The 26,189-nt window shown below is 40.4% G+C and overlaps 1 protein-coding gene across 1 annotated transcript in view; it reads right to left on the reverse strand.

Moving 5' to 3' along the window:
* Positions 1-280: 280 nt before the first annotated feature.
* LOC104490124 (thyrotropin receptor-like) overlaps positions 281-26,189 on the reverse strand; it is a gene marked incomplete at its 5' end in the record, with an annotated part of 55,577 nt that continues 29,668 nt past the window's right edge. The window contains 6 exons of the mRNA XM_010132372.1: positions 281-362; positions 9,730-9,798; positions 10,784-10,861; positions 14,066-14,140; positions 16,159-16,233; positions 25,192-25,266. Of these exons, the coding sequence (XP_010130674.1) occupies positions 281-362; positions 9,730-9,798; positions 10,784-10,861; positions 14,066-14,140; positions 16,159-16,233; positions 25,192-25,266 (454 nt within the window). The remainder of the gene's footprint in view (positions 363-9,729; positions 9,799-10,783; positions 10,862-14,065; positions 14,141-16,158; positions 16,234-25,191; positions 25,267-26,189) is intronic.

A 26,189-nucleotide genomic window follows, 5' to 3' on the forward strand; every position in this document is an offset into this window, starting at 1 on the left:
AAGCCAAGCCATGATGATGATGACCACTACAATTGTACAGTCGTAAAACAAACTGTAGTACAAAATCTTTCAGAAGAAGATTTGGTAGGAACAGTATGTCTATTGTAAGATGCAAGCATTTCTTAGATCAGCGTACTAAAGCACAGCTTTTGTTACTGATACTCTTTCTGCAAACATGGCATTCCCACTCCTGCTGCTCTGCTGCTAATAATGGTTGGGAAAAAAGCGCAACCTAAAATGGTATTACTTTTAAAGCTTTCTCTGCTTCTTTTTATCTTACTCACAGTAGAGTTGGTCCACTGTTCACTCCCAGAAATGCGTCATCATTGATAACTTCCAAGTATTTGTTCTTGTGCAGATAGCTGCAGAAACAAACACACACAGTGATTCGGAAATACTTATCCAGAGTTTCCTAAGAAGATCTTCAGTTTACTTGTCTAAACAGATTTACAAAAGCATTATGTATAAGGGCCGTTCTGTCCCAGCAACTATTGAAGCATAATCAGTTAGTTTACTTTTCCGTGTACCCAAGGAACAAAATACAGGTTTGCCATTTGGAAAAGAAATGAAATTCCTCAACAAATCATAGATAAATTAGCAAAATGAATTTTCTTTGCTCCAAATTCGTCTCCTCTCTCTGTCATGTAAGACACATACATACACACTGTATCTTCAGGGAAGTATGTGTGAGGATGAGGTGAAACGGATTGGTTTGCCTTCATCAGAATGAGGTATGGGTAATTGCATGGTGGTTACAGGAACACACCATGAACAAACACAAAACCAGATCCCTCCTTGTTTTGAGTTTGGTAATTAAAGTTTTAAATGCTTTAAAATCTCCATAGCCAAGTGGAGGCTCCCATACACAGGTCAAGAGTTAAGAACAAAGGTTTTTTGTAAGAAGAGCAAGAGAGGGAGTGAGAGGGAGGATAAATCTGAAGGAAAAAATAGTATAAAACTTAGGTAAAAAAAAAAATTCTGAAGTCTTGGGAAAACCATGAACAATTTCCCGAGTAGCCAACACTTCCCTGAAAGATGGAATGCTGCAAATTTCTCCTGTCATTACACGGTGTAATCAGGGCCAAGGTTAATTCCCATCGCTCTGGAAACTGGCACAGAAGAAAGCACGGCTTCAAGAAGCAGGGAATTTACGGAGTTGAGTTAAAGGTGCAGGACTGACGACAGGCAATGCAAGGCTGCCGAACACTCAAGAATTTATAATCACCTAAGGGGAACAATTGATGTGAAAGTCAGTTCTGTGCTTTTAGATTTGCAAGTGATTGATCTGGAATGAATCTTGATGGTGGGTTTTCTTTTAGCTAGATGTCTGTTTACCGTTGTCTGAAACAGTCCTTTGAGAAACTTGTAAATACGTGGAGTATTATTGCAGGTGATTCAGTCGAGTTCCAAATTGCTTTAGGGAGGCTGTGCATTTCTGTCCAAGATTTTTGTTCTCAGTGGCCTAATAGAATTTATAGGTTTGTGGAAAGACTTGGGAGAAAAAACTGGCTTCGGTAGTTCCACAGCTGCAGGTGTTCAAAGAGGAAACATAGATGAAGAAACCTGCAGGAGTAGCAGCAGCAGCCCAGGCATCCTGCTTTTCTGTCAGTCAGGGGATGTACGGCACCGAGCACGTTTTATGACATACTGTGGAAAGCAGATGGACACGGTGTGTGATGAAATGGAAAAACAGCCGTGGCTTTTACGCGTACAGTGCTAGCTGGTGTGTATTAGTTTGGTTTATTTGACATAGATAGATTAAAAATGTGGGTTTGGAACAGCTGTCCAGCTAAAAAGTATTTCACAAAATGCAACAGCAATGTTAACGTCCTTGATTAAGTGGTTCCTTCTGGTTAGCCAGGAGGGAGGAGGACTGCAGTTACAAGCAGTTGGATCTCCTAAACACACAGGCAGGAATACGTAGAATTAGCTAAGCAATGAGAAGGGACTGAAGATTAGGTTGTGATGTATACGTATGTGTGTATATATACGTGTGTGCATATATATATATGTACATGTGGATACTACTGGGATAATTCTTTCCCGAAGCCAGCAATTAAAACCTAGGTGGTGTTCTTAGTTCAATCAACTGCTGTCACAGTGTTTACAGGAGAAACAGCTTGCAGGCATCAAATCTAGTCCTGCTTTTTGACTTAATTCAGATGGAAATTGAAATCTTGTGATGACATTAAGAATTGTTTACCAAATAAATTAATCTCTGGAGAAGCATGGAGGAGCACCTAGCTCTCTTGGCTGAGGGGCACTATGTAAGTGAGGAGATAAAACAGTCCAAATGTTTCGTTTCTGTACTATGATGAGAAAGGACCTCTGAGAGAAGTTTGAACCAAGGCAGCAAAGGGGACAACACAGCTGCAGGACTGTGCTTTTGAGGCGGAAATGAACTGCAACCCACTAAGCAGGAGAACACAGAAAATTGCCAAGGAAAGTTGTGAAGGGAAACATATGTGGAAATAATGGGAAAATGATCAACACTGTCAATGCCCTGAAGGACCGTGGTGCCTAGGCAGAAGAGTCCTGCAGCACCTGTGACTCTCCCATTTATAATTTTTATAAATTTTTCTGTATAGTGGAAAAGGTAAAGTCTAGTGGCCTCATCAGTAGCAAACCACAGATTAAAGCATGCAGTCTAGTAGCAACTCCGGGGTCCACAGATCACAATGTTATCGGTAGGTCAGGTCCATTAGAAGCGGGAAGAGGAACTCGTAGACATAAAAGTGTGACAACAGTGAGTGACCCAGGCCCAACAACTACAAGTGTCGGGATTGCTTGACATTTCACCAACAAGGGTACAGGACTGGTGAAAACCTAATGCAAGATGAAGAAAAAAAAGATGACTGCAGATGATGACCGTAAAGCATTGATCAGGAGAAGACAATGAGGTCCTGAGTCCATCTAAAGGGCAAAAACTTTGCAAGGATTGCAGACAGACTGTATTGTGGAAGTCATGTTTCACAGGGTAGTGTGAAAAAAAGTGGAGAATATTCCCAATGATGAGATCATCGGCGAAAGAGAGAAATAGGGGAAAAACAATATCGCCCAAATGAAGGTAGGTGACATTGCTCAGAATTTAAACATAATTATCTTAAAAAGAAGAATTTAATAAAATTTCAGAGTGCAGTTGGCACAGAAATTGTAAGATGCCCAGTCCTGAGCTATTAAAGAAATGAAATGAGAAAGAATTTGATACTATTGCTGCAGGCACTAATACCTCAGGCAGAGAGGGATGCTGACTGCTATATTACAAACATTTTGAAGCTAGCTTGTGATGCAGCTGGGAAGGCAAAAATTGCAATAGAAAGGTGGTCACGACAGATTGCAGAGCGTGTCCGTGAAATTGCTGTGAGCTGTGCCCATTGTGCCAGTTAGTGGCAAAAATACAAAGGTCAAACCTTTCCTAACTGTAAGTTCTGTAACAAAATCACCATTTGAGACGGTGGGTGTGAAGATAATAGAATTGATTCAGAAAAGTGCAGAAGGTCGCTATTTTATCTTTGTTCCAGAAGAGTCTTTTGAATTCAGGTAACTGAAGTGGGATTTAGCTGTAAAAATAAAAAAATTTGACCAATTGTTTCTTGGTCTAGAAAAAAAATCAAATAAAGGTTTTAATACTGTCCTGGTTGAAGTCATTGGCAAATTTTCCGTAACATTCATTGGATATAAGTTTATATTGATCACCATAGTGAGAAATGAGAAGCAAATGCGCTTTGGCTCGGTTACACAACACAAAGTGCTAGGGAGCCAAGCCAGAGGAGCGCTTCTGGCATGTTAGCCAGTGGACGTTACCCGTGCCTAAACCCTCGTTTCTTACAGAGGAAGACAGTTTACCTCATCTTCTCAGCTGTTGTTTGAAATAAGCTTTCATTCTGTAGAAATATACATTATTCTAATATCACCTTACATTTGTGTTTTCTGAGAACTAATTTTCATGTTCTCCAAATGACAGACAACCTAGTCGCTTTTACTGCGAGCGTTTGCTTCAGTTTGCAAATTTCCTCATGATTTTGTCTGCAAATCTAACACAAAAATGAAAACTGGAGCAAGAGCTTAGAATTAATCCAAGATTTCAACATCTAGGTTGCACTTTTGAAGGACGCAGAAACCTGCCTGACCTAGTAAAACCTGTCTGCTTTAGTAAATAGGCATTATTATACAACCAGATAATTGCTTATCCAATTTGGAAATACTTTCCCCTGATATTTGATCACCATAGTGACTGATAAACCTGAAATATAATAGCTTACATATGCAATAAAACTCTTCCAACTTACAAACAGAAACAGCCAGCTAGGGATTTTTGAGAAGTTCATCTGGTACCAATGAGGGGCTGCCAGTGTTAGCTGCCAGTTTGAGTCAGGGCCATCAGAATGTTCAATTTCCTGATGCTAATTGATTTCAGTTGTTTAAGCCCTTTTATTTTGATAGGTGCTTCTTTTAAATGGAAAGAGTAAGACTTTGGTAAGTATTAATTTGACGAGGAAATTTGTTGTATAGGCAGTGTAGCTCCTCTGAGAGCAGCTTTAATCCTGTTGTTACTGACAGCTAAATGATACCGAATGGCATTTAAATACGCTGCAGAAAAGAAAACCATAATGGTGGTACCCATGTATCTAAACAAACGTTAGAAGTCTTAGAAATCACATGGGTGAAGTGGAATGTTCCTCAGAGGGGCCACTAGAATAATAGTAATTTTGGAAAGTTGATGGAAGGCAATCGGATAGACACGAATACCCCAGTGCAAAGTGTGCCGGAAATCTGGAGTAGTGAGCGCTGAATCTGGAGTAGGACAGGCTGATGATTTATTTCATACTACTATGAGGAAAAGAAGGCTTTTTCTTTTTTGTTTTGTTTTGTTCTGTTCTTTTTTTAATCAAATCAGCTCAGTAAGTTGACTATGCCAGTGACTACTACCGAGTCTCTATGGACTCAAGATCCAGGGTACGTGGGAAAAATATTGCACTAAGTCTCAGACCCACCAGAAACCAACATGACTGCAGTAGGCTGAGCGAGATCTTCTGAGGACAGGAAACAGCAGTGGGGCATTTCAGCTGCTGTGTAACAGCGGGCAATGTCATGTCAGGGTGTGACAGAGTTCCTGAGTATTCAGACATCATCAGTACATGCTTCAGAAAGCAGCAGCTTGGACAGTTCACGTGAGGAAAAGCAACTTCTGATTTCAGCTTGAGCGACTCGCGTGATCTGTTTCAAAATATTACAGTGTAAAGCCTCAGAGCAATCACCAAGTACTGATAGTCAGCAGCTCTGTGGGCCCAAAAAAGCCAAAGAGCGCACCAAGCTGTGGTCTCCAAAACGGGCAAATACACGTACGAGAGAAAACTTCCTTAAAAACGAGCAGAAGTATGAATGTTAAACTATTGCGGTCATTCTGGGAGCTCTTCAGGGACACCGTTTTGGAGAGACAGAGCAAACATGAAAAGCATGAGACGGCAAAAGAAAACCAAAACCCTGAATATTCAAAATCTTCAACGGAGATGAAAATCTGAAAAATGCTGAAAGGTCTGAAGATATTTTTATACACCAAAAGTGTATTTTCTTCTGGGGGTGAAGGATGTGAATGAAAAATGCTGACCAGGTACTTCAGCTAACGAATGTGTAGTTCCACATACCTATTTTTTTTTCCCCAGTGTAAAAGATTTCTATTTCTTTTCTCCCATAGTCCAAAGTCATTCATGCCATTCCCCATAGTGTAGCTGGACACACCTTTCTAGGTTTGTTTGTTTTTTTAAAGATGGATTTTTTCACTGAAAAGGTTTTACTGCAGTCCCACAACCAATTTTATCAGCACAGGGAGTGATGGAACAAGAATGAACAGCCAGATTAGGGAAAAAGGGAGGGTTTTGCAAAATTTTCTTCCAAAAGATCACTTGGTTAAAAACCAGGTGAAGTTACCAAAGCTCCTAGTTGGAATACCTCACTGGCTTACGGAATTATGTGTTATTGGATAGTATGTGCTTGTTTTCGTTCAGCTTCTGATTTTAAAATAAGGCAGCAGAGCTTAACAAACAAGGAGAAAAATTATACATTGACCATACATTTGAATATCCCCACTGTGGTGTTAAATGGGCTCTGGACGTGTAGCATGTTAATATGTCCATGCATCCTGTGAGATTATGAAATGAAGGTTAAATAAAGGGAGAATAGGTAAAAGACAGGCCTTGGTAAATGAACAGTATTGTATTTTTTTTCCACATTGTTTATCTTGCCTCTGAGCTAAGCCAAACATTGTAAGTGATATCCGAAAGTGTATCCCAAAGTAAATATATTCTTCTGGAGTTTGTTTTTGCAATTAGATTCTGAGGTTGCACGCTTTCCATTTCAGTAATTTAGACAGCTCTGTAAAAGCTCATCCTAAATATATTTTGCCATTCACTTGAAATACTTTTTAAAAAATCGGTTCTTTCTTCACTGCTTTGCTTACAGAAATGAATACCGGTGCAGGAGCACCGCTCTGTAGGAGCGATGCAGTTCATGGACCTTAAAGATGTGTTACCATGAGGGATTCAAGTTTCAGGTGAACAGTAAAGGTGTCATTCCCAGTTTTTTACTTCCCTGCCTTTATAAAACATATATATCATTCCTGTGGTTTGCTATAAAACACGGATCCTTGTTGGATGAGAAGGTTTCGTAGGTAGTGCCATTGTTCGGAGTGTGGTAATGGAAACCATTTATGCCTAGTTCCACACCTATATCTGCATCGCTGGCTCTTCAATATTGCGGAGCGGTAGAAAGGCACACTGCGTGGTAGCAGGCAGCCTCTGAGGTTCCCCAAATGTCTGTTGGTGTATAGAGGGAACATGGAGTCTTTGAATGATTTATCAAAAATGAATAGTTGTTTTTGATTGCTTTCCTTTTTACATATTTTCCTTCTTGAGGTCATAATTCAAAACCCATTAAAGTTTCTTTCTGTCACTTTTTTCTCTTAGATTCTTTTTGCTCCTAGTTTCATCAAATCCAAAGGACCTTGGAGGACCCAGAGGAAGACAGGTACTGTCTTTGCTGAACAGAGGTAGGTAAACAGGAGTTCAAATTAGAAATGTTAAAATACAGAAAATGAAGTATTTACCTCTTGGATTAACTTACTGCTGCTGTTACAAACAACAATCTTCAAACATGCACTAAATTAGCAAAAGTATGCCTTATCTTGGCACAGGGTAACCAAACTACTTCAGAAAATTGGTTTAGAAATTTCAACATGGTTTATCAAAGAGCTAAAGGCTTTACCACTGATGTTCAGCTCCCTGGTTTGTCTTGTAAACCTGGAGTAGTGCTTTTCTCCTAGTAAATCTCATATGATTTAATTAGGGGAGAACTGTTTGTTGTAATAAACCATTTTTGCTGCTGGTAGATAAAGCCTTGAAAGTAAGCCTGGCTTTGGTTCCTTTGGGGTGTGGGTTTTGTTTTTGTTTTTAACTAGTGCATCATAGCCAGTCTCTGGAAAGATTCACTTAGTATCATAGAATATCCCAGGTTGGAAGGGACCCATAAAGATCGTCGAGTTCCAACTCCCTGTGCTCCTGTGCTCCTCACAGGAATACCTAAGAGACTAAGAGTATTGTCTAGATGCTTCTTGAACACTGACAGACTTGGTGCCGTGACCACTTCTCTTGGGAGATGGTTCCAGTGACTGACCACCCTCTCAGTGAAGAATCTTCTAACGTCCAACCTGAACTTCTCCTGACACAGCTTCATGCCATTTCCTCGTGTCCTGTTGAGGTCACCAGAAAGAGGAGATCACCACCTACCCCTGTGCTGCCCACCTTGAGGAAGCTGTAGGCTATGATGAGGTCACCTCTCAGCCTTCTCTTCTCCAAGTTGAGAAAAACCAAGTGACCTCAACTGCTCCTCCTAACTCTTGCCCTCAAGACCTTTCACCATCTTGGTTGCCCTCCTCTGGACACACTTGAATAGTTTGATGTTCTTCTTATATTGAGGCACCCAAAATTGCACACAGTGCTCAAAGTGTGGCCACACCAGTGCAGTGCAGGGTGGGACAATCACCTCCCTCGACTGGCTAACTATGCTGCTCTTGGTGCACCCCAGGACGTGGTTGGCCCTTTTGGCTGCCAGGGCACACTGCTGGCTCATATTCAACTTGTCAGCAAGATCTTTTTCTGCAGGACCGCTCTCCAGACTCCTGTCCTCCAGCTGGTATTCATGAATGCATACTTCGCCCCAGCTGGAGAATCTGGCACTTGCTCTTGTTAAATTTCATATGGTTGGTGACTGCCCAGCTCTCAGATCTATCCAGATCTCTTGTAGAGTCCTCTGCTCTTAAAGAATACCGAAATCCCTTTAAGAACACTAATTACAAACTTTTTCTGAAAGTAAGCAAGGGGTATTTGCAGAACCTAGTATGTGTTTTCTGCTTCTCTACTTCGACCCAGTCCAATAAAGCAGATGTTTAGGTCTCCAGATCTTCTAAAACTACATTTTCATTTGTTTCTTTAGTAGGAAGGAAAACTCCAAAGAGGCCAGAAGCAACAGCACTTGCACACTATCAGAGAAGCAAAAGGAAAAAATCCTACAAAATTATCTTCAACCTGTGTTTCATCAAAAGGTAAGAAACAGAAAAGCCAACGCAGTTCATGTATTGGCTAAGACTTAGAAAGGATTTAAGTGTTGCTTATACAGCTTCCAGGGACTGAGTTGAGGCACTGAATTAATTTTGCCATATTTTACATCTTGCAATGGCTGTGGGCACTAGTTCAAACACTATGTCATTGTGGAAAACTTCCTTTCTCATATGACAGTTCAAAGTAACTGAATTAATGTGAGTAAAATAAGACCTATTCCAGATCTTTGGTTTAACTCAAACCTTTCAAAATATAACTCTAGCTTGCTCATAGTGGGGAAAAAAGGCAGTTTGGGAAGATTAAGACTACGTGAAGGATGTTCTTACAGAATTCTTACAGAATTTAAGCCAAATTTAAAGTAAAGTACAGAAAAGAATCGTATCTATCCTCATACCACTCTGGTTAATTTAAGAGCTCATGATTTACGAGCTCTTTACTCATGAGATTGCCAGCCAGGCCTCTACGGGAACACAGCAAGCTCTGCCAAAGCGAATGCAGCCTCTGGAGTTGAGATTTCTTCCGTGTTAATGATTGAGGCAGATGATTTTATGTATGGTGCAAAAGGGATATTCACTCCTTAAGTAAAAGTTTTCCAGAAACTGAAGTGAGAAGGTGAAGCAAAAGCTGGAGTTGTTGCTTCGTGCTTTTGAGATGCCCATCTCTCGTTTCAGGTGCGAGTGACTGTACCCCCTGAATTGTGTCCAACACCTTTCTTGGTTCTCTTTTTTGCAGGTAAGAGATTTCTGTGAAAGGGCTGCTGCCATTATTAGTGCTACACTTCCTAAAATAAACTGTCTTCTAAGTAAAGCAGCATAATTATCTCCTAAATTGTCTTAGAAATGTCAAAAGAAATTTCATTGTGGCTTCAAACCAGAACAAAATTCACGCTGGAGTTACCTGCCATGATTTTATTTCTGAGCTATAAATATACATACCAAATGAAAGCACTCTGCAAAAGACATTAAGCACCGATATTTTTGTTGCTGGCTGAAATCGATACCCTCTCTTTGCACCTTAAAAATAATTATTATAAGATATGTATTTGAGAGCCCTCAACAAGCACAGAGTATTTATTACATACTTTTTCTCTGAAAGAAGAGAATGATCCGCTACTTACATAGCATCCAGATTTGTCCCATTAAAAGCATAGCTTTGGATGCTGGTAAAACCATTATTGTAGAGTTTGCTGCAAGCAAAAAAAAAAAAAAAAAATTAATTAGCGTATTTTGGGTTGCTTCAATACTTGAATACCTAACATCTTACGTATCTTTTTTCTTGGCAACGGCACATTTATGGATGGGTTAATTTTAATCTCTTGAAGAAAGAGCAATTATAGTGCAAGGTCAAACAAATGCCCAGTAGCATTCTTGAGGGTAGCTGGATCAAGAACACCATGGCAGGTGTGCCATCTGTTACGTCTTCTTACAGCAAAACCAGAACTAGACTAAACCACTTTGCTGTAACTTTCCCACTCTCATACTAAAAACCAGGAAACAAAATTCTGCTAGAACTGAATAGGATTAAGGAAGGCTAAAGGAACTAATACCTGGAAAACAGGTATGATGTTACTATCAGCCCGGCCTGAATAGTTAGAGTTCATTCTTTTGCTCCCTTAGACCAAAAGGGTTTTTTTAAGAATTTCTTTAGTATTCATTCATTTGCATTCTAGTGCTCTTCCCCCTAGTTCAGGTCGTAACTCATTCAGTCATTTTCATTCTTCTCAGCCCTTTCTCGTGGCTCACATTGAGTATGACTTGCACAGATGAACTTTATTTAACAATTTTCCTTGAAATATGACTCTTCTGATATTTGCCACCCATTAGTTTTCACCATATGTGCCACTTAGGTAGCAAAAAAAATTAGACAGAGTTCTAACCATGCTGTACAGAAGGAGAACTCCGCAAACTTTTCCTTTCAATTTTCTCCAATATAAGCATTCACTGTCATTAGGGTCATAGGGAAGCAAAACCACTCTGGTTAAGACAGTTTAAAGGAAAGCAGCAGACCTGGCATAGTAAAGAATTGATGTAAACTAGATTATGATACTACCTGTCTATGGTGTTTTTCTGTTACAAACTACTACAGAGTAGGTCAGGAATTCTTTCTTTTAGACATTATACCATATGCTTGAGAGAGGCAAGTGCCTTGTGTCTTAAACTGGAAGAACTTACAGAGTTAGAGATTCGTTACAAAGCCCGTGGAAAGCATTTGCAGGCACTGAAGTCATGAAAGGATTATCTGCAATTTCACTGAAAAAGGAGACAAAACATCACAATCAAACATCTGCTAAACAGAGCTTCTCCAGAACAATTTTATTATTAATTGTTCTCTGCAAGTGTAAAATAACTTGCTTAGTTATATCTAAGGCCGGAAGATACATGGGAGATGATTAAGAATCGAGCACATTCCGGCATCCAGGAAGCTGGATGAAGGAAGGAAGCTTGTGCAGTCAATGGGTTTCATAGTCTTGATGAGGCGCGCCGACCTGTGTGGTTATACTGGTTAGCAGCAGACAGGTCCCTGGTCTCATAAACTCGAAAATGCACAAAGTAATGCCTCAGTGTCAACTGAGCTAGCCCAAGTGACTCTAGAGCTGAGATCCTGCTCTCTGGCTAAGCTCAGATAAGACACCAGATGATACGTTGTTCAGGACAGAGGCATTGGAACAGGCTGCGCAGGGAGGTGGTGGAGTCCCCCTGCCTGGAGGTGTTTAAAAGACGTGTAGATGCGGCATTGATGGACGCGGTTTAGGGACCCTGGCAGTGTGGGATGAACGTTTGGACTCAATGATCTTAAAGATCTCTTCCAACCAGATGATTCTTTGATTCTATGATTTCACTTTACAGAACTGCATCTAGAACAAGTGAAGTGACCTATTATGTGATCTAACTTAATGATTCTTCTCAACTCTTGCCCAAATGAGTCTTTCACTATCTGTCATGTCTTAAATACTGTTTTAGTCCCACTCTGCCGTCTTACTAAACGCTATCTTCAGACCAAAACTCTGTTGTGACAAAAGGGACAAAGAAAAACTGAAGAGATTTACTATGACTAAACAGGAGAAGGGAGAGAGGAAAAAGGCGTTAGAAACTGCTTTTTGTGCTTTCTCCTGAATCATATTAGATTCTATTATTAGAATCATATTAGAGAAACCAAAATATTCCATAAATTTTTCTTTTCTTCAGCTCGTGGATCAGATATATTCTAGTAAAGACAGACCATAACATCCATGAGCCAAGAAGTCCTAACACTTTCTCATGCGACAGGAACAATCTCATTCTTTTTCTGTGCTATGTGTGTGCATATATATGTGCTAACACTGGACTGTACTACAACCATTTTCATTCCAAGTAGTTTTCACTGATGGGTGGTTTTCACCACAAGTTATTTTGGTTTGCCGGTTTTCAGATTGGTTCACTTTTCTAAAGAAATGTCTACCTGTGAGTTGCTTGGCCTCAGAGGCCAACAGTGACACAGCGAATGCTTTTGCCCAGCTATACCCTATGAATCATTTAGAAACCTATTATTCTTCATTAAAAGATTTTTTCTTGATGAAAGAAACAAAAAGGCTATCTTTTATTGAATAGATGTGTTTAGAAATATCTCCCTTGAAAATTCATGTCTACTCTTTAAAAAGTCTTTAGCATATAAGACCCAAATTTTCAAGGTAGCAGTAAAATAATGTTTTGCTCTCTGCCACAAGTCACTGAGTTGTTTGGAAGCAAGGACACAGATGGTTTCTGTTTCTTCTAGCCTATTGAATTCTTCGGTCTCTCTACTTAGTAAATGTACTGTTTAATTTACACTCCAGCAGAGCTTAATCTAAGCTAAAGCCCTTTGGGTCTTTGAGGGGCTCTCTAACAGCTCTTGAGATGTGGGCATACCCCACGCAGAGCTCTGGCTAACTCAGGTCTCGATCTGGGAGGCCTACAGCCAAGGCAAACACAGCAGCTCCAGGTTATGGAGCCTGAGGTAGCACCAGGCTTACCTCTAGTCTCAGAAGGTCTTTGGGAGGGAAGATCTCATTGATTACTACAGGTATAGACACTTTGGTGAAACAATGAGCGTTTTAACATCCAGAATTAGAACTTAGATTTCAGGTTAGGGCACCAATGTCATCTTTACTTTCTGAATACCAGGAAATACATGCTTTTTTTACAGGAGACCTCTTTGTTTCTGAACTACCTTTAAGAATAATAGTGGGAGACTCCCTTGTCCCCATTTGTGTTCCCATTCTCTTTCTCCAATAAATTGTTCTGCAATTTGCTTCAAGCTATATTAAAAAAAGGAGGGGGGTGGGGAGAGGTGTCTTTAAATCAGGTAAAGTAAATGGGTTTTAGCTGTGAGAAAGGAAGGAAGTCTTAGTGTTATGTAGGAGTGCCTCATGTGAACAAACCCAAGTAAATTAGCAAAGCTTGATAGTAGGAAAATTCTTTCCAGATGAGATCTTTAATGAGAGATGGTGCCACCTAGGAAGTCTAGCCTAAAAGTAGGTGATTGTCAGTCCTTGTGCTGTGGTCCTTACAGACTGGTACTTGAAATGTGGCTCTACAAGTATGGCTGGGCAAGGTATTTAGGCGAGGTGTGTGTTCATAGAAGCTTGTGCTGTCAATCTAAAAGAGTATGCATCTCATCCAACTACGAAAAAAAGGTGAGTGACAGAAGAAAGACAATTAGTCCTCTTTCCCAAGGTGCTCCCAGTCTAGTGACTTTTAGTTCTTAGCTTTGACAATTTTCTTTTTAAGCTACTTTTTGGTTTTCTCTATTAAAACACTAATTGTATGAAGCAATGTATTTTGGATAAAATAAGTCTTCACCAAAATATTCCTAAAACGTGATCTCAGCCAGCACTGAGCTTTTTAAAGGTGTAATGATAAACAGTTGTTCTCAAGGTTGCCCAGTTCTCCCACTCTTGCGTCTTCTGTGCTCAGGGTGGGGTCAGAAGAAAGAAGGAAGATAGCCAGTGGAGGTTATGATGCAACCATATAGGAGTCAGTCAAGAGTAGTATCAGAAGATGTGTAATAAGAGCTCACTGTGCCGACACAAATTTGTTAACCAGAATGCTGACAGGATGACTTCATATTAGAGGCTGTATGTCAGATCAGGTCCCGTGTGTCCCGCTATTCTGACTTCAGACTAATTCAGGTATTGCATAGCCAGAACAAAACCAAGGTAAAACCAAAAGGGCTGTAGAAGCTGTGTATCATGTGCTTTGGCTAATTCAAGAGAAATGCGCTTGTGTAACCATGCCTTTCGTGCAGGTCAAATGTATAGTCCTAGGTAACCTGGCATTTTCCAGACGGGGTACTAATTATCATTGAAATATAGCTTGAGGAAAAGTGCTTTGTCAGACTTATTTGATATTTTTCGCCGAAAGAGAAACATTCACTGTAGGTTTTCCTGGGATCTGAGGATGGCAGTATTCTAACCTGCTGTGAGGACAGATACTTACAGTAAAAAGTTCACATCAGATGAGTAGATTTTGGTGAGGTCTGGAAATGCTTTGAGTCCAGTATTAAAAATACCACTGAAAGAGAGAAGAAACAGAAATAATTACATGTACTGGATCATCCTGAACCTGGGTTGGGGCAATCCCTGTATCAATACAGACTGGGGGATGAAAGGATTGAGAGCAATGGAGAAGGACTTGGGGGTACTGCCGGATGAAAAGCTGGGCATGAACCAGCACTCTGTGCTTGCAGCCCAGAAAGCCAACCATATCCTGGGCTGCATCAAAAAACTGTGGTCAGCAGGTCAAGGGAGGTGACTCTGCCCCATTACTCCCCTCTGGTGAGACCCCACCTGGAGTACTGTCTCCAGCTCTGGAGACTTCAGCACAAGAAAGACATGGGCCTGCTGGACTGAGTCCAGACGAGGACCACAAAAACAATCACAGGGTTGGAACACATCTCCTGTGAGGACAGGCTGAGACAGTTGGGGTTGTTCAGCCTGGAGAAGAGCGGGCTCCAGGGAGACCTTATTGTGGCCTTTCAGTACTTAAAGGGAGCCTATAAGGATGATGGGACAGACTTTTTAGCAGGGCCAGTAGCAATAGGACAAGGGGTGATGGTTCTAAACTAAAAGAGGGGAGATTCAGACTAGATACAAGGAAGGATTTTTTATGACTAGGGTGGTGAAACACTATCACACGTTGCCCATAGAGGGGGTGGATGCCCCGTCCCTGGAAACATTGAAGGCCATGTTGGACAGGGCTCTGAGCAACCTGATCTAGCTGAGGATGTCCCTGCTCACTGCAGGGGGGGGTGGACTAGATGACCTTTGAAGGTCCCTTCCCACCCAGAGTATTCTATGATTCCATGATCACTGAATGACAACAAACAATACATTTAAAACATTTAACAATGCAGGACAGTTACTTCATCCACTCTATTGTCAATCAACTAATTTATAATCAACTGTCCAAAATATAAGGATGTGAGAACAAATTAAAAAAAAAAGGAAAAAATGAAAAAATGAAAAAAATTATCAAAGGTTTATGATAAATTATAGAATCTAAAACATGAGAACACAAAAAAATAAGACAGCTAAGCAGATCTGCAGACGTAAGTAGCCTGTGAGGTGGAAAGGAAGAGAAAAAAAATATAACTCTAAATTCAGTTGAGATTAAGTTGCTTCAGACAATAGTCTGGACCCCCAAATCCTCTATCTTTCATTGAGCCAAAGACCTGTTCAAATAGCTCTAAAAAGGGAAACTGTCTTCAAATGTGACTACAGGTAGTGCCTCTTCTTTCTGAACTCCTGTAGAGTGGAAACAACTTAAGAAAATACAGTTCTCAATTTGATAAACTGTTCTCCTAAAATGAAGTTGTTTTGACTACTTTCTTTTTATTGCTTTCAGATCTATCGGAAAGATCTGGGAAAATCTTTCCTCCTCCCTGCTACCCCTACCACACACAGGCACTGCCCCTTCTATGGTCTTCCAACCATTACTCAAAATCATAGAAGTTATTTTCTTTTCCATCTCTCTTTCCTATGATTTTAGAATTTCGTGGTTTTGTTACTCTGTGCTGCTCTTTAGAAACTTCACGGGAATCCAGAGAATTCTTCAGGATTTCGTTCTGCCATAGAGGTCATATGAAATCAGGTGTCTATAAATGGGCTTGTCACAGTTAGCTGACAGATGTGCTCTAAAACCCTGTGTAAATACCTAGTAAATATAAAAGAAGTGCATGTTTCTGTTTTGTCCCTTCTTCCCACTATTCCCTACAAAAATACAGTAAAACAGCATTTAACCGTAAGAAGAAAGCTAGTTGTGGAATTTTGCCAAGGAAGCATTAGTGTATTCCAGACATTTAATGGGTAAGAAGAATGGCAAAATTACCGATGAATTGGTGAACATGTTTTCCTTTCTTGCAAAACTAGTCAAAGTTCAAGCCCTACCCTAGCTGGCTTTCTGTCATTAAAATAAAGTAACAAGGAATTTGCAATCAGTTCCAAAATGACATGCGAAGAGACAAAACCGCTGTAGTGCAAAGCGTCACATTCGCAGGCACAAGTGCCACCTTACAGGTCCTAAATACTCACAGGTATTTCAAAAGTGGGAGGTTCTTAAAGGCATCTGGATCAATGTAATCCAAGTTTCTCAGATTTCGAATTTCACTGTAAAAAAGGGAGGAATGTTACCACTCGATCATTGACATTTAATTATTTATCATAATAGAAACCAGCAATGTTAAAGTGAAATTTCAGGGACCCAATTCCTGCAGTGACCTTCTGTACTGACCAGCACTAGCTCAAGGCCGCTGTGCATTCTGAGCAATCTTCCGGTGACGAATTATCGTCTGGACTGATGCAGTCCTGGAGACCGGCGAGTTTAAGCAATGGGAGAGGAAGCACCTGAGCTTTGATTATGCATCCTGTGCCTGCGTGATCCTAAAATCAAAGCAATAGCCTGTGGTAATGGCTATTACTTTGAACACGATGAGAGTTTTATGTCTGAAAAGTTGCATGAAAGGAAGGAAAGTTAAGCAATACTTTCGGTATTGGTATATAATAATCCTATCAATTGACAACCATCTATTTAGCTTATCATTTTATGTCCTATTTTGCTGGTTTCTTTCTTCATGTCTCTAACAGTATTTTGTATTATTTTTCCTGTCTCTTTTACAGAACTTACCACTGGATCCAAAAGATGGTTCAGGTCACCTAAATTAACAGCATTCTGAGAACTTGAAACGGAGACACCATTCACTGTATCGCCATGTCCAGCACTATCGAGAACAGTGTATTTCTTTCCTTTATACTGATGCAAAATGTAACATAACCTTCCTTCCTTATATTTTCTGCCCACAGTTATGTCTTTAAATACTTCTACCCAGGTGACAGCTTGGTCTGCAGTGGCTTTTTAGGCTGGGCGTGTTGATGAACTAGCCTGACGCTGACATGGCTATGGCCATGCTGGGTGCTTTCTGTAGGTGTGTTGATGGGGCTGCTGCCTCACTAGCCATCATGATCACTGTCTGGCAGCATGACCCTTCCTCTTCTTTCTGAAATGTTTGTCTCTGTCCTTAAGGCAAGTTCCCTCAATCTTTCTAATTTCTCTTTTTTTCAGCAGATCTCTTTCTTTTCTATCCATAACAACAGCCAGCAGTCTGGCTGCACCAATCAGACTGTGCCAAAATTCCCTGTCTAGACTCAGTAGACCTACCCAATTTTCATCTCTTTTGAAAGAAACCACCATCACATGCACACTTTTCCTGGCGTCTTTACCGTCTGCTGGAGGGGATACCCCTTTTTGTATGTTTGCTTTTATTTCTTTACCTTAAAATAGTTGCAGACTATAGTTGCAGCCTTATAAAGCTGCTGGAACAACTCTCAGCCTTTCTTTGAATAGAAACTATACAGAAAGAATGGTGCCAGCCTTCCTCCTGAGACTAGCTGTGGGACAGTAGGCTGAGGGAAGAACTTCTTGCTATTTCTATGGAGAAATTTGATGACGATGACAGGTGTAGATGGCATGATGACAGGTTGTGCAGGTGAAGTTCTGGTCTTAAGGCCGTCCCAGATGTTGTCCTACTGGTCAGAGACTCAATGGGCAGAAACCAGTAGAATTTAATTTACCATGCCCTAACAATGCCAACTAACCTACACAGTACAGGTATCAGGATGTTGGGTTTCAAGGATCCCTCTGCCACGGGAATAATTTGTACTGGATAAAATCAACCTAGCCAAGCTGCCTGAGAAATAGAAGAGGGAAAAACCCTTAAGACAGTAGATAGATCAGGATGTAGATACAGGTACCAAGACTTCAGGATCTCTGTGTACTGTTGCACTGACAAAACAGTTCGGCTCCACCTTTCAAGTCTTCAGTTTTTACTCTGTTTATTCCAACATTCCAGGGAGACAAGGATTATCTTTTAGGTGCATGTTAAACTGATGTAATTAATAGTTATACTACTGCTATTACAGTTCTGTATATTCAAATATTCTTCATGTCTGTTAGCTACTTTGAACAGCACTGTTTGTTTATCTTCTCAGTGTCAGTCTCTTGCTTCTCTCAAATAATGTTATTAGTTATGTATCTCTCACTCTCCCAACTGTGGAATTTGCTCCATAAACTTTAACTGACATTGTTTTTTCATCACTGACTACCTTTAAAATGCTGGGCTCATGAGCTTAGTGGCCAGATATTCCTTTGTTGTAGACCAAACACATTCCAGGGAAAGACAGTCTTCAGATCAACCTTCAGCCTGGAAATGGTAATGCATTGGAGTCCCATGGGATCATCAGGTTTCGGCTTGTTGCTATTCATAGTATTCTGCATAAAATGATTCGGATGTGGGTACTGAAAGAAAGAATTTTAAATCTGCAGACGGTACTAAAATTGGGAGCACAAATAATGCAATGGGATTCAGTCATCGCACTTTGATTTATGAAGTAACTGGGGCATGAGAGGGCATGTGCTGTATAACACAGGCAAATGAAAAACTAATTAATGTGGGAATAAAATATTTAAAACTGCCAGATGAGCCACTTGGCACAGCAATCAGAGAAAAGCTTAAATCGTGTGACTGAGGAAATCAACACGATTCAACTGAGTGTTGAAGAAAGGTTTGTGCCCTGCTGTTCTATTTCCTTGAACTGGTAATGCTGGGATTAGGAAAGAAGTATGCTTTAATATACATGGTATTTAGTCTGGCATTTCATCCTACACTTGGTATTACAGGGGTTTCTTAAAGCCCAAAAGGAAGAAGAGGAACCGCTGTGGTAGGCACTACAGAAAGCAACAGCAGCCAGCCAGTTGCTTAGAAGTCTTTAGTCAAAATAGATGAGGAGGATGAGAGGTGTAAAAGGGTAAAAGGTGATTGGATCAAAGTGAATGCTACGCTTAAGAAAAAAATCAGGAGAAAAATCCCATTTTCCCTACTTCTAGTCCAGTCAAATGTGCCTCTTGCACTTGACTGACTGAATATGTGGCCTCTCATTTCATACACATGAAAAAGAGAAAGATCTTCAAATTCAGTTCTATTCATGAACTGTGCTGCCGTCCTTGTTTTGCTCACTCAGATATCGTTAATCTCAGAGTACTGGAGTGAAGTCGTCGTTGTCCCCACAAAAAAAACCCCCACAGATCTAAAGATCCTCCATCAATATATAGCTCCATCAACACTGGAGCCTATGAACTCAGGCCCATAAGGAGAAAAGATATTTGAATAGTTGTGATCTCTTCAGTTAACAGGATACTGATGCACAAACGGGATTTCACAATTTCTCTTACGTTAATCAGTCATGAGTAATATACCGAAAGGTGCCTAAATGTTATACGATAGTAATTTTCAAATTGTAATCAAAAGACTGCAGTGGTGTAAGGATTACTTCCAGGGGAGCCAAAACACTAAGAAAAAAGCTAGTTGATTGTTGGTGGATTCCTTAGACAGGGTTTGCACTTCTATCAGTAAGCTTTTCTGAACTGGTGAATTGCAAATACTGAAACCCTCTGATTTAGAAAGACAAGATTCCTTTCAAAAGCAGTTCTAGGAAAACTATTAGTAGTTTTAGGCAGCTAAACCACAGGTAAAGCCAAAGAGCATACTTAGACGTGTCTAGTAGGACAGTTCCTGGGTGTCTGTCTGTGAGAGCTGATTTTAAGTGACTTTTGAAATGGAACTTTGGCACAATGTATGAATACATAATCTAGCACACTGTGCTTACATTCTGCATCCAACAGCAGTGTAACAATGCTGAGTCCTTCCTTGGGAATGATGTGCTTTAAAGATATTAAAAAAACCCAAGTCGGTTAATTGGCATCTTTGTTGACCGTTGATGCAGAGAGGCAAAAGTTGCCCTGACCGAACATTTCACTTTGCAGACCTAACTAAAATTACTTAGAGATGCTTATAAGAAAGAAGGACACTGCTACCTCCTCACAAGATAGCAGAATTATCTGTGGGGTGTTCACAAAATATTCAATGTTACTTTACAAATTATTCAGCTTTTGCGTTATTTTTAATAGTACATAAAACAGTTAAGAACTGTCTTATTTTTGCTTTAAAGACAATCAATGTTTTAAATTTTATTTCTGCCACTCAGGCTAGTAATTAAAAATGTACTAGGTTGATAAACAATCACCACCTGACTGTCCATGAACAGCAACTCCACTTTGCTTTCTGAACAAAATACTTTAACACATCAAGGACAGATGTGCAGAGAAAGTCACTTAATGAGATCAAGTTCAGTGTCAAGACTTATCAATAATTATAAATTTGTGTTCAGTTGCAAAGATACAACTATTTAGTTCCAAATGCAAATTAATCTAAAAATGAAACTAATAAGAACTATTCAAATATTATTTAATGGATTAATCAATGAGACACAGGTTTGCCAGGTAACTTCTAGGAAGTTTAATAAGCTACATAACATCCTCTATGAATTTAGTAACATTAAAAAAATCCACATAAACATTTAAGTGTCTTCTAAATTTAATTAAACAGAGATATCTTTCATATCTGCCTTGCAATATGGACATATCCTTGAGTTTGTTCAAGACCAGAATCCAGAAATTGCAAATACGGCCATAGAGCCTTGCTGTAATTATGCTCAGATACCTATGAAGACTAAGGATATACATGTCAGCAGTTCCAAAATGTTTTAAATTAGCCTCCCCCCCTTTTTTTTAATAAGCCTGGACCCCTCTCTACCTTCTTAGACTTACTTTGCCTGTATCTTTTTTGGCTTCTCTCACTTACATGTTTTATTCTCCCTCTACAGCCAAACTATCCATGTTACTTCATCTGCACGTACCTGTCAAGCCTTTGCACCACTAGCACCAGAAAACTGGTTCAGGCTCCTGACGGACTATTCCCTACCTCCAGACTGCAGCTTTTAACGAGGTTTTTCTGCACAGCACTTGTCCCAGTGCCCTGAACTTCACTGCAGGTATACAGCAGTCCCCTCGGATATCTTCAATCTCCCTCTCCAGTTTCTTCTCAGATATTTCCGTCAAATGACTCTCCTTTCTGCAGCCCTTATCCCACGACCTGGCCCCATGAGGTGTCTAAGAAGGGAAGTGCAGCCCTGGCAGAGCTGCCCTGGCCCTTGGCTCCGGCTCACCACATCTCACTGCAGAGATGGAGAGGAGTCCCCCACTAGCTCTCCAAATGATGTCGCATACACGAGGGCAAGCCTCTTGAAACATAACCTTTGGCCCTCTTCCCAAATGCTGAGAGGGCTTTCCATGTGGTTGTGTAAGAGGAGAGAGCTTCTGGAGTGAGAAGGGAGTGAGCAAAGACACAGAGAAGGGGAAACGAAAGAATGAATTTTTCTGGCATTTCTTCCACAGGAATGTTTTCCTGAAAAAAACCTGACCTAATTACAAAAGTAATTACTTTTTACTTATTGTAATGCTACCAAGCTGCAGCTCTACTAGTAAGACAGTGATGCAGAGACATTGACTGCTCTTCAGACACTTTCACAATTATATCTAGAAAAAAAAATACTTATGCCATTGTATGGGAGACACAGTTCTGAATTTGCAAACGTTCAGTTTATCCCACAGACGTACTTTAAAAAAGGTAAAGACAAAAAGAAGGAACAAGAAACCATTGTGAGACCAATTTAACACAACTGAGAAAAAAAAAGACCTCAAAATTTGTCCATGAATTTCATCTTCACAGAATTTTGCCATCAATTGCAATCAAAATGAGACCTGCCCATTAAAATACAGCAGGCGATCAGTATTCTTAGTTTGCAAAAGTTGCTCAACACTTGATAGGCACAGGTTCGTAAAAATGTGACCTATGCCTAAAGAGAGCTGAGATCTGGAAGGAGCAGAGAGTCAGGACAGAGGCACGCGAACTGAGTGAGGACCAAGAAAACGGAGTGCTGAAGATCAAAGCTTAATCACATTGACAGGGATGATGACGAACACAGGGTGCCTACTCGCATGACACTTGACTCAAGCCAAAGCAATTAGTTCCTCCCATAAACACTGAATTTTCTCCTATAAAGTTCTTATACCTAAAGACAAATGTTTTTAAAATGAAACTGTGTGTATGTATATTTAGGGTAAAAAGATTATTTACATAAAAGTGCACTTCTTGAAAAGTCAATGAAAAACAACCTGTGAAAACGAAACTCTGGGAAATGACTTCTTTTTAAACCTGTTTAAAATACCCTATGATAATCTTCACCCAGTTTTATTTTAGCATAATGATACTTTGAAAATACTACGCAAGAGGAGAACATTAAACAAATGCATAGCACAACATACACTCTTATCCCTGAAGAATCTTGTACTTTGGAAAGTAAATCGGCCCCAGCAATGGTAGGTAAGTGCTAACAGATCAGAGGAGTTATGGAAGCGATTCAGAAAAAGTCACATTTATAAATTGCTTTCTTTCGCAGCTTATATAAAACTGCCTGATTTGCCAGAAGCCTGGGTATTTCCTAATTAAATAACACATGTTCCTTACTTCGAAGCAGATTTTGAAAATCTGGTGAGCACTTCTGAGTGGCAGAGGTCGCCCTTCTTTGTGGACTATCTGCAAGGCTTTGGGGTTTGCCTGGAGCTTTTGTGAGTGGAATTCTGGTGTCTTGTCCCCAGTAGTATTTTAGGCTCTTGTGCAGGAAAATTGAAAAGGGTATCTTGCACGTCTGTGTGTGGTTTCTGGTTTTGGAGGTGCCTTTTGAGAAACAGCAGGGCTCCCATGCTACCATAACCCTTGTAGAGCAGATCAGGAAACCTCCTCTGCACCCTGTACCCCCCGCAGCCTGTGCCCTAGGTGACATGAGTGTAGGTGCCCACGGGCTCTGCCGACTCCTGCCCGGGCTGCAGCTTGCCGGTCCCGCTCGCAGTGTCCCCAGGCCTGGGATCTGCCATGGGTGTGATAACGTGGCCATCTTGGACCTGGCTGGCGTGCCGGGGCCTGACTCCAGCGGCGTTGTGACAGAGGCATGCTTACGGCAAGGGCCACTGGCTGTCCTCCCAGGCAGGAATATAAACATGCTTTTGGGGGTGGTTAGAAACTGGGAGAGGACAAGAGAAAAGGCTTCTACTCACATCCCTCACCAACCCTTTAGCTAGTAGAAAGTAATGCAATTTAGGCAGTGCTGCAGAGCCCTTCACAAGAATGAGTGCTTTGGGAGGCACTGGCCACTCCAGAGCTCCATCTACCACTCCTTCGAACCAGTCACGCGCTTACAAGTGCCTGTTTTGTGAAAGAGTTCTTTATATTCAAAGGCTTACATTACGTTACCCTTTAAAGGAGATCAGTTTTGTGCTATGAATTAAGATCCTGAGGGAGATTTTTCTAGTCCGTTCTCCACTATGACTCTAGTACAGAAATACTAGAAAACAGCTCCCTAGCCAGCTAGCTCATTTTTCCTCAAGCTGTCCTCGAGAAGCCTTTATATCCATATAATTGAAAACCACAAGGTACTACATTGCATATTGCGTGGCAATATCCTGCATCAAAATGCAATGGCCCAAGAGCATTTTACCTTCAACTTCTAATGCCGTGAAGCACAAAACGAGTACCACCGAGGGATTTGTAGTGCCTGCTGCCAAGTGCTTTACTCATTGCTTATAAAATGTGCTGCCAGGAAATATTTCATTAAATGTTCATTTGTGTTAAACAAGAAATCCTGAAGGCATAACAACTGTGAAAGAGGAAGAAAGAACATGAAGATGACAGGGCGGCATAAAACAGTCCGCAAGAGGGGATGGCATTATGACCACAGATAAGTGCTGTTTCACACCAAAGCCTTCCTGTGAAACTCTTTCAGGAATAGCAGAGAAGCATGTTACTGGACTCAACTTCCTGGGCTCAGCTTCTAGCTCTGCCTGTCGGGTACTCTCAGAGGAGGCACTTCCACTTTCCAGCATTAGTTGGTCTCTATCTACAGTAACAGTACTGATATTATCTCCTTTATTTTTTATTAACCTTTCTATTTCACACTGTGTAAATGAAAAGGAAAAAAAATATAGAAAATAGAGTAGTGATAACAGATCATCTAGTTCAATCTCTTTCTCTGAGAGAAAACCTATGGAATTTCTGGTTACACAGCCTTGAAGGCCTCCAGTGATAGGGACAACCATCCCGGGAAACAATTCTGGTGTTTACTTAGGTCAGCCTTATGAAAACCTTTCCTAGAGTCTAACATGAATCTTGTCTAATCTAATTTAAGGTTATCATTATTTCTGCTTTGTCAAACACAGTCTGGAAAATGGGTTGTGGCAACAACCTGAAAAGATTTACCTGCCTCAGGCATGTTTTCTTTACGGACACAAAAGTCTTTCCTCTGACAGTGTTTTCTGGATCTGTGATGACCAACAGTGCTCTCCCATGGAACTTCTGCAAACACAAACGTTTTCTGAAATATGCCAAACTGTGACTTATCTGAGCTTTATGACACTTTCCATTCCGTCATTTGGATCAGTAATGGAACCGTGGGAGAGTACGAGATGCAGGATGTGTCCTAGGAAGCTCCATTCAATGCGTTACCTTCTCAGTTTGACGGGGTTCTGCTGAATGACGGGAGCTGCCTGACTGCGGGTATCCTACCACTTCAGTAACTGCCCTAGTGCATCGTCTGGTGACGACTGGTCAGAACAAAACGGTACAAAAACAATTCCCAGAAGCCTTTGTCCAAAACGTTCACATAACATTTAATAACCAGATAAATGGGCTTCATTTTACTGATTATTCTTCACGTCTCCATCTAGTGCCGTTTTGCTCTGTGTTTTGGCCCTCCTGATTTTATTTCTGGTGTTTGTATTTCTGTTTTACACTTACCTTCAGCAATTTGACAGAAGTAATTCTTAGCTGCCAGCTTATTTCAACTTGCTAACAAGCTCATAATGTAGCCTCACTTATTTTTCACTGCACTTTCTTACACTTGTATGGGAGGGTACAGAAGAGCAAGGGAACTGAAAAGATGTAAAGAAAGAAAGGACACGTCAAAAAAGAGACTGACTCCACATTACAGAGAAAGGAAATGAGAAAAGGCATAGCAACAAAGGAAACAAGAATGATGATTCAAACACCAGCATGTATGTTATTGCCACGCATTCTTAAATTTCTTTAGCACTGTATCCATTTATTTAATTACTGTACTTACATGTGAGTGACTTTAATTAAACTGTGGAAGGAACGGGCCTCCAGACTCCGAAGTGTTTCATCTATGGAGATGTAGCTAAACACCAGCAAGCAGAAAAAGAAACAAGTATCAGACCTTGGCAATAGATGGCTAGTGCCCATCGTGCCACTTCAGTTTTCCTCTCACTCTTTTTCTCATCCAACTGCCATGACACTGCCAGACACACAGTCTGAGGGAGCAACTTTTAACAGGATTTGGATGTCGACTGATGCCTCAGGTACACACTACACTGCAGAAGAGAGTTAAATCAAAAAACACAACAGTGCTATTCAGCATCAAAAGCAAACATCGATATTTCACATTTTAGAATCACGTTTCTTCCCTTTTGCCCACTTAAGATAATCTTGGCGTTTCTAATGGGATATAGCCCTCAGGTAAATTTGCCTGTTTTTCTATATCAATTAATTGAAAGGGAAGGAAGGAAACAAAGATGGTCCTTGGGCCATCACTGCAACAATTTCCACTGTTCCAATTTCTCTAGAGAGAAAGAGATCATCGGGGCAACCGATGCTTTGATACTGCTGAGGATAAAAAACGTGCTCTAACATGAATTTAGAGGGAAATCTAGCCCCATGGTGCCTGTTGTAACGGAGGTAAGGAGTAAGGTGTCTCAGAAGCAAAGCCAGACAGCAAGCTCAAGAAATACTCATTTGCACGCAGTTTAGAATGAGTCACATTTGTACTGCTTATATTCCTGTGTTTTATTTACTTACCAATCATATTTTATATCATTTTTCTTATTTATAGTTCTTTTAAAATAATTGGAATGCCTTGTATATTCTTTATTATTATTATTAAAATATTTAAGTACTATCTTTTGATACTTTTGATCAAATTTACTTTTTCAATTTTTAATATTTTGCATGTTTACACACACACTGAGCAACTTGATCCTGATTTTAAATGTTCAAAATTAAATTGACTAGAACAGACTTAGATGTCAATATTAGACGTCAAAG

The sequence above is a fragment of the Buceros rhinoceros genome, unplaced genomic scaffold (assembly GCF_000710305.1).
Source record: "Buceros rhinoceros silvestris isolate BGI_N320 unplaced genomic scaffold, ASM71030v1 scaffold7283, whole genome shotgun sequence".
NCBI classification, from domain to species: domain Eukaryota; kingdom Metazoa; phylum Chordata; class Aves; order Bucerotiformes; family Bucerotidae; genus Buceros; species Buceros rhinoceros.